The sequence below is a fragment of the Cydia fagiglandana genome, chromosome 19 (assembly GCF_963556715.1).
Source record: "Cydia fagiglandana chromosome 19, ilCydFagi1.1, whole genome shotgun sequence".
Taxonomy (NCBI): domain Eukaryota; kingdom Metazoa; phylum Arthropoda; class Insecta; order Lepidoptera; family Tortricidae; genus Cydia; species Cydia fagiglandana.
The window spans coordinates 10,244,351-10,256,708 of record NC_085950.1 but is presented as its reverse complement, the minus strand read 5'-3'; the positions used below and the strand labels follow the sequence as shown (position 1 = coordinate 10,256,708).

Sequence of the window (12,358 nt, the reverse complement as noted above, 5' to 3'; positions counted from 1 at the left end):
TGTATGTTCTTAACATATTCTTTTCTTCTCTACTTTATGGCAACACTTTCATATGTCAATCTCATTTTTAATGCTCCATGCAAAACTTCGTTCAGAGAGCATTTATAGGATCATTCAGAATCATCCTCTAAATAGTTCATTATTAAATTCATTAATATTTATTTTTAATTAAATATGACGCTTATAATGACATTCCCTCACTTTGTTTTATTCAACAAGGTGTAATATTAGCTTAGAATGTTTTCTACTATACTGACTTTACCTATTTCTTAGCTAGTGTAGGTAAATAATACATTTCCACTCCCAAAACCCTGGAGTATGTTGATAACCCCATAGTTATTCTACTGTTTTCTCACTTAAGTATAAATGGTCTATCTGTCTATAGTGTCTATTCTATCTATCTGTCTTGTCTATAGACTATAGTTGCCCTTAGGGTTTGCAATCCGGATCCAAAATGTATGAAATTATCCGGATCTGGATCCGGATCCGCGGATCTTCCCATACATTTCGGATCCGTCGTGCAAACCCTAGTTGCCCTTCTCGCGCACAATACGATAAAATAACAACTGTCACAAACTGACACACTATTATATCGTATCGCGCGATAAACGCCATTACGTATAATATCGCAGAAGCGTCGAAGCGTGTACTTTCAATCTATATCGGACATTTAAATAGCCCGATTTATTTTAATGCCTCCATTAGTTGGTTACGCAACTGCTTTCCCAGTTTCCTGCTCGGTAAATCATAGTTACTATCAATTGTTGTAGGAAATTGCGTCAGTGTTTAATCTAGTTTATTTGTAGCCCTAGGCTGGACTTCGCTAGGCTTGAATTAAACCTTGTTAAATTTTGTTGCTTCCTTGTTTCAGTCAGAATCAAAAGCAACGTATTAAGCCTCCTCCACACTCGTGCGCGTATCGCGGCGCGAAGCCGCGAACGCGAGTGTGGCGTCGATTTTCACAGACAGCGAAATCGACTCCACACTCGCGTTCGCGGCTTCGCCCGCGATTCACGCGCATAGTCTGGAGGGGGCTTTTGACTATGAGTATCTACCATATGAACAAATCAGCAACACTATGGTACCCAAGAGAGGGCAAGAGAAAGAGAGGAAAACCTTTCAGAAGATGGGAGGATGATCTGGTAAAAACAGCTGGCAAAACCTGGAACAGACTGGCACAGAAGAGAGAAGATTGGAAAGTGTTGGGGGTGGCCTTTGCCAAAGGGCACACAGAATAATTACCAATGGAAAATAATTAAACAAACGATACGTCACATATTCTGATACAAGGCTATAAAAAAAAAATGTACCATTCTGTAATAGCTTAATGAAAATATAATATATAATATCTCTCAATATGTAGAGCAATTAGACTGTGGCCGATATTTTTGAACGCAAACTTTAAAGGTACCCTACCTTTAAAGTGGAAAACACTATATGGAAAAAAAATCGAGGGACGGTTATACTTTTGGACGCATATGCGTAAATTCTATGAAGAATTCCTTGAATGTATTAAAAACTATATTATTTTTACCCTTTACCCGAAACTTAAACTATCTCCATAGCAAATTTCATTTAAATCGGTCCAGCCATTAAAGCGTGTAAGATAGCAGACTGATAGAGCTACTTTCAACGATGTCATATAAGTAAAGATATTCCTAGTGTGTGCTTCAAACACAAACAAAAAACTTCGCAATAAATCACATAACTATTGCCTTACTTGCCTTAATAACTTTCAGATACACAATAATTCACATCATTAGTTACATAACTGAGATGATACTGATAGGTACACCAAACTCAATAACGTAATAACACCGTAATAAATACAATCAGTGATATGTAACGTAACAATACGATTCAGGGTTATAATTCCAATTGGTATCGAGGAAAGTGTTACTTAGCTGAACCAGTGTAGAATGATATATATAAGTTCTATGATAGTATTAACTATCGGCACAAAAGTGATGTTTCTTCAAACAAAAACGTCACTTCTGACACTGACATATCCGATCCATATCTTTAGGTAATTTTTGACGTAGGTATCTTAATATTCGAATCAGGCTGTATGACTGTTTTCCACCAGGGGACCGATTTTTGAAATTCGACCACTCGGTTTCGTGTATTTCGTTAAAATGATATCTCCGCTACTAGGCGTTTAAATTCTACTAATAGAATTGAAATCGAGTGGTTAATACTACTAGATTCCAAATTTCGATCGCTCGTATTTCAAAATTTTCAATTTCGCCGTTATCCACCGATTATCGAATGACGAAATCGAGCGATCGAAATTCAAAAATCGGCCCCCAGGTCCTTAAAATGATTATTATCATACATCGTTATCGCGGGAGCAAATACGATTTGACAATACTGAAAGATTATAAAAAACAGTCAAAAACAGAAATGACATTCGTATAGAGAAACGTTTATACCTACGACCTTAAAATGTATAATTATTTTATTGAATATCAATGCTATCTTACCTCCATACTTGACTTGATTGGTACTTAAAAAGATTACCTATTAGGTACGCAACCTTATCAGTCAATTTAGACATTTGTCAATCTTGACTGATCTTTATTTGTAACAACATAATCAAATAGAAGTTGCCTTTAAAATGCCTCGAAGGAAAATAACATGTGATGAATTTGTGGGGTTGTTTATACAGGATTATCCTGAGCTAGAGGCTCGCGATACAAATCTATTTTGCTCGAAGTGCAATATTAGTTTTTGTAAAACTAAATCTTCCGTGAAACGTCATTTTAACTCTGAAAGACACACTTCTCTCAAAAAAGATTTTAGGTTGGAACTGACAAAATTTCTAGTAAGCTGTAACATACCGTGGTCTCAACTAGAGAACCCTGTATTTAAAAATTTCATTGAAGATTGTGTATCTGGAAAATTTGAAAAAACTGTTCAGGTCCCTTCAGAATGTTTGCTAAGGCAGACTTGCGTGAATGAATTATACGACAAAGAGATGGATATAATTAGAGACGAATTAAAAGACGCGTATATATATGTAAGTGTTGATGAAACCACAGATGCTATAGGTCGTCAAATCGCTAACGTTATAGTAGGTGCTATGCTTGAAGATGATGTTGGAACTCCACACGTGCTGTCAAGCAAATGTTTAAATGAAACGAACAATATCAGTATAACTAATACTGTAAAAAATGCCCTGGATGATTTGTGGGGCCCTGGTCACAATAAGCATGACAAGGTGTTGTTGTTATTGACTGATGGTGTGGGGTATATGTTGAAAGCTGGCAGAAATTTGAAAACACTTTTTCCGAACATTGTCCATGTTACATGTTTAGCCCATGCTCTTAACAGAGTTGCCGATCAAGTTCGTGTTCTTTTTCCAGAAGTTAACCTATTAATTTCAAATGTAAAGAAAGTATTTCGCAAATCTCCGAAAAGAGTAAAAGCATTAAGAGAAATGTTTAATGGAATTCCTTTGCCTCCAAACCCAACAATTATTCGCTGGGGAACATGGATCGAGGCTACCACTTACTACAACAAGTATTTTGATGAAATAAAAAGCGTTATAGACACATTTCGTAATTCAGACGCACAGTGCATCGTCAAAGCAAAAAAATCTTTACTCAGTGCAAAAGTTCGAAAAGATGTAAATTTCATAGCAAAGTATCTGCAAGTAATACCAGATGCTATAAATAAACTGCAGTGCCAAAATCTATCTCTTAGTGAAAGTTTGACCATAGTACAAAATACATACAAACATATATCCAAATTAATTTTGAATAAAGATGGAAAACAGATTTTAAAAAAGTTCAAAGTGGTTTTGCAGAAAAATGCCGGATATGAAGTTATGAAAAAAATGTGTGAACTGATATCGGAGAAGGAGATAGTACTAGATTCAACGATATATCGTTCTACATTTGATTACTTCCGTCGTTTTAAAAACGCACCCATTACAACAGTAGCAGTCGAAAGATCATTTAGCCAATTAAAATGGATATTTACTGCACGACGCCGCAGATTAAGAGTAGAAAACATAGAGAAAATTTATGTCGTATATTACGAAAATCACTTAAGATCAACAAAAATTAAATAATGTTGTACAAAATAAATCATGAATATTTATTTGATATGTCGATTCCGGGTCATTATTTACTAACAGAGTGTAAAGCAAGATTTATGAACATTATGCAACAAAAACTTCGTGCTATGTATGATGAACTTCTTGGAGGCTTATAATGTGTAGGCAGAAAGGTCTGTTTTTACTAAACGGGCAGTCTGTTTTACCACTTCTTTAATAAATTTATATTTGCTCCCGCGATAACGATGTATGATTATTATTAACTTATTTAAGAGTTACCTACTTGTCGGTGGGGTATCTTCCAGCTTTCCCTATCTTGCGCCAGCTCTTTGACATTTTGATATGACACGATTAAAATGAATGTAAACAATAATAATTTGTCGTACGTTACCTCAGCTAATGATATAATTAAACAGATACAAAAAGTTGTATCTCATTGGCGGAATAGCTGAGCCGAGTGGTTTAGTTTGTTTAGTTAGAATTTTAGACTATATACGGGGCGTTCTACCTATATAACAAGTGTGGTTACATACCTATACTTACTTAAAATACTGTGGATATTTAGACAGACTATATACCTACGGTTTTAGAATTAAGTGATACTTCATTTAAATAGATGTAAATTTAATTAAATGTGTGAAATCGCCATTTGAAAGTATTGAAGGCCAAACTCATACGAACTATAATATAGTTAGTCATAAACTACGATCAGCCAAGCGACGATAACAACGTTCGTTCGTAACGTTTTTACAATTTGTTTTTATTTTATCGAAAGCGAATCTATTGTAGAAACAACAATAACGCGGAAACGTGTATCGATTTGTCGAACGAGGTATTCTTTAAAATATAACATTTGGAGAATAATATAGTTATTAGTTACAGAAGTTACAGAACGGAAACGTAACGCCATTTTGAAATCCATTGTTTTGCATTTTTTATGCTACTTATCTTAGAGGAAATAGAATCGGTGGATGTTAGTCAAGTCAAGGATGATATCTCTGTATTTGGGCTATAAACCGGCCATTCGAACGTACACTGATATCAGTATTACATTTAACTGATGTTATTCAGTTAAATCAGCCGGCGTATTATGGATGGCTTTATCCATCTTTATCCACGTGATAATATAACTGTCACTTTTTAACACCATGGAATAGAAAGTGACGGACACCGCTTTATCACGCTGTCACGTAGACAAGAACGACCATCATATCCGTACAGAAGCGGTATCATGGTCTCGTTTTTATCACCTGTCATATCATGCGTCACTTTCGCACTTACATATTTGTTAGAAGTTAGAACGTGACAGACAGGGTGACAAATGATAAAGAGCTGACCATCTTAGCCCTACAGTTATCGTGAATTTCGCTCGTACTTGTCTGTAAAAATATTGGTGCGGGCTAGACCCATGATTATTAAATAATATGATTCGAATATCATTCTGATTTCAGTGTAATATCGAATTGGCCTGTAAATCCAGGTTAATGACATATGTGACGTTCCACGGCAAAAGGTACCTTATGGCGGCTGGCGCTTACGTTGCATAGCGCCGCAATAATATTGGAGCGGCGTTAATAATAGCGTAAGCGCCAACCGCCATACGGTACCTTTACCCGTAAGATGTCACATATTGTCTTACACTTCTTTCAGGATGGTCCAAAAATACGTTGAAGTTTTTTAACGAATTTTCTATTAAATATAGACTAAATAAATATAGACTAAGGAATACAGAATTATAGACTAAGGAATACATAATTATAGACTAAGGAATACAGAATTATAGACTAAGCAGTGGCAAAACGCGTAAAAGCATTTTACATATTTTTTGTAAATGGCGTTATATACAAAGCCACACTTTTGTGGTAACTGGATTGTTAAACGAAAACGCTTGACAACCATAATGTTTGGGGCCGTACTGTGTCATCTATAGCTTGGTAATGAAGACTATAGCTGGTCAAGCAAAACTTGTCAGTAAAAAAAGGCGCGAAATTCAAATTTTCTATGAGATGATATCCCTTCGCGCCTACATTTTTCAAATTTGCCGCCTTTTTTTACTGACAAGATCTGCTTGACCAAGTATAGAAATACTGTAGTGTCGTCCCTTTCAACCCAATATACCTATATATGTAAGTAAACGGGACGACACTACAGTGTTGCCATTTTTTAATTTCTATTTTTTTTTACCAAGCGGTACTTCAGCTGTCAAAATGTACGGCTGCATTATTTTCACTACTTTATATTGTTAAGTATGTAACTACATGCATTGTAATACTATTATAGTATACTTAATACATACGAAACCGAATATAATCTAATTTCATTGATAAAGATCTAATCAGCGCCGTAATTGCGAATGTTACATAACTTTGACATTTAAATATGTATAGTAGTTACATGCCGAGACTGTTGAATAATCAACTCTAATACAATAAAAATAATAGCTATAATCACTTAATCGGAAGGAAGTTACTTTCGTTACAATTATCATATAATAACATCTTAAATATTACTACGAACAAGTATTCAGGATGATACGGGCGTAATGGTTCAAGATGTTTATAAACCTTAAGGGGAGTATATTTGATGGATTAATAAATCTTAGGATAAACTTAACCCTTTAATGGAAATATACTTTAGAGAAATAATTTACGAAAGACGACAAGGGGGCTTAAATAACTAAAGTTTATCCTGTGCCGCCTGCAAGTCCATCAGCTGGCATTTCAATATTTCTGTAGATAATCTACGATATCGAACTCTTATTTTACTAAGAACTATATCGGTGAATATTTATAACACCATCTAGCGAACAATTCATGTAGGGGAGACCGAGGTGACTTAAAACAGATACCTCTGTTGAAACAGCGTAATTTTTGAGACATATATAACTGATATCGTGGTGGAAAAAACGATGTTTAGCCGCGTCCTAGTAACCCGTTGGTTCCTCAATAAGTATCCTTGCCTCAAGACGATTATAAATACCGCAAAATTCTCGTTGTTTCAACTTACCTCTGTTTCAACTCACCACGGTCTCCCATACTAAGCTGAACAAACATTTTCCTGGCAACTGTCATACGAGTATTATGGGTTTTTTGTATGCGTGGGTCACCCTGTATGATGGAATGTTAATTGTAGTGATAGTATTATACAATTTGGAGTGTAGGCATAATTTATGCACGTATTTATTAATGCAATGTCAACGGGGCTGTCACGGCTTAATTCAAACTGTCAAAACGTTACTATGTATCTATATTCATTTATAATTATATCATGGTAAATGCGCCTACTTTCGTGTAATTTTTATGTTATTATTTTTATGTTGTTATTTTTATGTGTTGTTTTTTATGTTATTTTTATGTATATAAACTTTATTTTAATACAAGGTGCTTTGTTATTAAGGGTGACAATTTTAGTCGCTCTTAGCATTATAGACAAAACAGTCTTCATTTTACTTGTTTTTAATTGCCACGTTTGAAGATTTGTACAGTCAATTTCCCATTGTCCCATTTCGTACAGTCACCTGCAATAATATGTTACTCTACGATGACCGCAAAAATATGTCACACGCTCTTAATGGCTCTACAAATAAGGTCGTGACAGATATTTTTGCGTCCTTCGTTGTGTAACATATTATTGCAGGTGACTGTATCTTGTCGCAGTCATAATCAATAGGAAAGTCGCTAGCGACTAGCGACCTTATACTCTTGTCACTGTGACAAAGTACAAAATAGGTCGGAAATTAAACTCTTTGACTGTACTTCAACATGGTAGGTATACCTTTTAAAATCTTAATCTCAATCTCAGAATTATCTCCATTCAGAAAGGCGCATTGGTACATAGACACCTTTCGCCGAATGATTTTCAAAAAACAAAAACTTAGACACTGAGTTTTGACACTTTTTGCGTGTGTGACCCTACTCAGAAATATAAGATTTTCGAACTGACCATATATTATTATTGACTATCCCAGATTTGTTTAATAAAGGCATGTTTCTGTTTGAGTTATAAAAAACCCTATGCATGTGAAGACTGTAAACATGCTTACAATGACCGTGACGGTGCCTCGGAAGTGTCAACCCTATGGCTATTAATCATTGACATTCACAGCTGTCAAAGTTATATAACACTAAGTAGATCAGTCGGGCGAGGACATCGCACAATGCGGACGGACAGAGAGACGGACGGACAATGTGTTTCCGGTTATTAATTGATTATCGGATTTGAATAGGCAATGTTTCTATTATATAAAGCAGATAAACAAATGTTGATATGTAGGTTTCCTGCTCAAATGGTGGTATCTACCTATAGGCACAGTCGGTTCGAGTTTACAAACATCTTTACAAGCCAATTCCTAAAATATATCGACCCATCTCTAACCTTCTCACAATATACGGTAGTGAAAGTTGAAAAAGTTTTCACTACCAGGCAGGAAACTTTCCGATACCCATACAAAAACATGAGAAATTTCTGAAATTTGGCATGTGGATATTGTGCTATTTTGGAAATGTTCGATGGCAATGGCACGTCGGTAGGCATACAGTACAAGTTTGAAATGTTTTCATGACATTTGGTCAAGGATATAATCAGTATTATCTTTTATTTACGCCTTAATGCAAAATTTGGCAGTTTCATTGCTGGTAACATATCCTTATAGTATTGATGTTATGACGATGTCACGATTTACATTAAGACATTTGGAAAATGACCCGATATCGTCTTAGTAGTATAAATAAAAGAAAGATGGCATTTCCTTTCTTCCCTCAATATTTCAAAAGCAATACGCAGAAACGTACTTTAAAATTATGACAACAAAGATTTATGTGTATTTTTAATGTTCCTATAACACTACGTTCAAGTACTCTCAACTTTACATGCACACTGTTAAAAAGACAAAGTAATACAAAATATTGTCGACATGGTTATCTGAACATAAACCTTATTGTAATGAAGTAAGGCCTACCTATAATCACTGACTTATGTATCAGGAGAAAGGTATGGCTACTGACCGACGCCAAGGTTTTCCACTTTTGTAGACTTTAAACAATACAACGGATGATTATCAGAACCTCGTATACGCATCAATTTTACAAAGAAATTTATACCTTACGCAAATGATACAAGGTCTTGATTTGTGAGACGGATTTTTATATATAAGGGCTTGAAGGAGTTATGGGATTACCAATACGGATGTTATGGATTGGTTCGTGACTGCGAAATGTCAATTTAATTGTTGGCTTAAGAACTACGGTGCTTTTGTTTACATTTTTTTTTGGTCGTTTGTCATAATCTCAAGATACATCCTTTATGCAAATGTATCGAAATCATCTTGAAATACAATTGTATAAAATGTTATTACACTAAGTATTACACTAACTTATACTGCAAAACGTAATTCAAGACCAACAAAAGTATGACAATGTTGCCACTGCAATAATTTGTTTGTAAAATTGTAAATTCCTTTTGATAAATAATCACGCTAAGATAATTTATTAATTAGTAATTATACTCCTACTAGTTAAAAAAAGTACTTTTAGTTACTTATTTGTACATAAATACAAGACGCGCTAGTAAAAAAGTGGCAACATTTCTTACTTTTTTTGGTTTTGAATTATGTTTTGCAGTTTAGGTACAGTCGCCATTAGATATAACAGAGCGTTCAAAGCGTTCACAAATATCTGAACAAAGCCTCTGTAATCAAGTCCAAGTTTAGTTTTTTTTTTTTGACCACTTTGGTTGCTCTCATGTGTACCGATATTATTAGAATCGACTAATTGTGATATTAGCCACTATATCACTTGTCTTATATTATGTAAGTGTTGATTTGGCGATGGCGGCTAATTTGGCTCCAAATATGTAGAATTATATTTATTGATAAATGTTTATTCTTTTAGTTTAACTCTTTGACCAAAAATATCCACCGCTGATTAAGATCATACATCCCCAATTAAGATATCAAAAGAGAATAGCAAATCTCTACATAGGTACTACCAATAACCATTAACCGTTTCTAATGTTTACATTTCTCTCTTTACAGATTCACGAGCACATGACAACAGACGAGCTGCGCCATGTTTTTCACGTAGAAGACCACAGTAGCGTCCCTCAATACCATCCAGTTCTCCTCACTCACCACCTCGCCCGGCGGTACATTCCTCCCACCAAAACCAACACACTACCAGGCACCTCAGGCAAAGTTCCTCACGAGAAACACCATGTCTACAAAACGGAAACCAGCCCACCATCTTTACTGAACGATGAAATGTTCAAAGTACCCGAATTAAAGGATGAATTAGAAGATTTAAATAGCACAGTTAGTGTTGATTTTGATGTGAAGTCAAGTGAAAGTGTTAGTGATAGTGATGTGCATAGGATCGAGCTTGAAGCTTTTGGGAAGCCGTTGAAACTGGTGTTGAGGAAACAGGAGGGGCTGGTGAAGAAGGAGGGAGTGAAGCTGTTTAAGGTGGTGGGGAATGAGACGGAGCCGCATGGGGTGGACTATGAGGAGTTGTCATCGGTGAGTTGGCCTATCTATTTATCTATAAGCCATTTTATCCTGGGTATGAATCTATAGATTATAAATATCTTGTGCCGCTTGACCAAAGCAGGACTCTTTCCACTGTAGTCTCTGTTATTGGCCAACGGCGCCAGTTAGATACCAAGATGAAAGGATAAACTTAACCTACTGAGTCATTAACATTATTGCAGTTTTGAATTTGGAATCTTATATTCCATTTTAAATCAAAATTCCATTTGGATTAAGTAAATCCTTTATATAGGCCTCAGGGACTCAGGAGGTGATCTAACGGGGGGACCGAAATACAGTGTATTATATACTAAAACTTGTATTATAATAATACAATAAACTGTATTTTATTAGTTTTTTTTCGTACACAAAACTAGTGTTCTAAACTCTTGGGAGCCGCATTTATATGGAAATATATTAAAAAGTAATAGCTATAACACAACTGTTAGTATCATAAAATGAGATGCACAGAAAGAGCACTCTCCAAGGTAGGGAAAAATTATAGGAGCTGATGACAATTATTTAGCAATTTCTCTCCACAGTTTTTGTTCAAAAGTATCTGCCACTTACTGTTTTACATATAGATATTATATTTTTATGAAACGATAACGATAGGCACTGTCATCAGACACAGAAAGGCACCCTTGTTCATTTATGTAGGTACAGTCGACGTCAAAGATATGTTCACACTTTTGCACCTTACTCCTTTGTAATAAGGCGAAAAGTGTACACATATCTTTGACGCCGACTGTAGGTACGTGTTTGGAAACACCTATCGAAACTGTGCCAACTTAAGAAATATATTGTTTCCGACAACCGGAACTTTCTAGACCGGTCCGATCATAGCTAGCTTTATAGTTTAGCTAGGAACTAATTACATCTTAGATAAGCCGGGTTAGCTGTAGGAAATTCAATAAAATTGTATAACTCAATATCATAGGGAAATGATCAATCAACCTATTTATAATAAAATAACTTAACCACGGCTTTTCATTTAAACACCCCCATAACATCATATCTGGCATTATATCACAATACAAATTCCTAAAAATTTACCATGTGTAATTTTAAGTGACATTGTACATTGTGAGATAAATAAATCATATCATATCATATCATACTGATGAGTGACGTATGGTTTATAAACAAAAATGTTTATAATACACGGTGTTTGGTACAGTCATCAGCAATAGTATCTTACACAACTAGGGCCGCAAAAATATGTGACACGTTCTTATTTGGAGCACAATAAGAGCGCGTCATATATTTTTGCGGCCCTAGTTGTGTAAGATACTATTACATCGTGTATATGTACATCGTTTGACAAATTAAAACGGCAGATAGCTTGAGTCCTTTGCTATCTTCTCATGCCTAGAAAAACCAAATTGGCCATGGTTTTTTTACTACGCCAGTAAAAATTTGAAATTTACGTAAAACTGTCATAGAAGTGAAAAATTTTTTTTGCACTAAATTAAAAATATCTAGGCCTGAGAAGATAACAAATGACTCAACCTATCTGCCGTTTTAATTCGGCAAACGATGTACCAAACACCCTGTATACGTGGCTTTAAAGTTATCGATTTGCTCTAGACTGTACTCTCTAGACAGAGCATTTTCTTCGATACTTACTGTCAATCAAGCTGCCACATTTTAATTTACATACATGCAAACTCTTACCCCAATAAGAACTATATTCCCATTCGATAAAATCACCATATGTTACTTTATCTCCATTGCTATTACAAAATCAACCTTACGCTTAAATAACACGGTTCAAA

At 35.1% G+C, this 12,358-nt stretch overlaps 1 protein-coding gene across 4 annotated transcripts in view; it reads left to right on the top strand.

The window, feature by feature from the left end:
- LOC134673729 (A disintegrin and metalloproteinase with thrombospondin motifs like) overlaps positions 1-12,358 on the top strand; it is a 222,305-nt gene that overhangs the window by 149,969 nt on the left and 59,978 nt on the right. For all 4 annotated transcript variants that reach the window (XM_063531732.1, XM_063531733.1, XM_063531730.1 and 1 more), the window contains exon 3: positions 10,092-10,571. In XM_063531732.1, the coding sequence (XP_063387802.1) occupies positions 10,092-10,571 (480 nt within the window). The remainder of the gene's footprint in view (positions 1-10,091; positions 10,572-12,358) is intronic.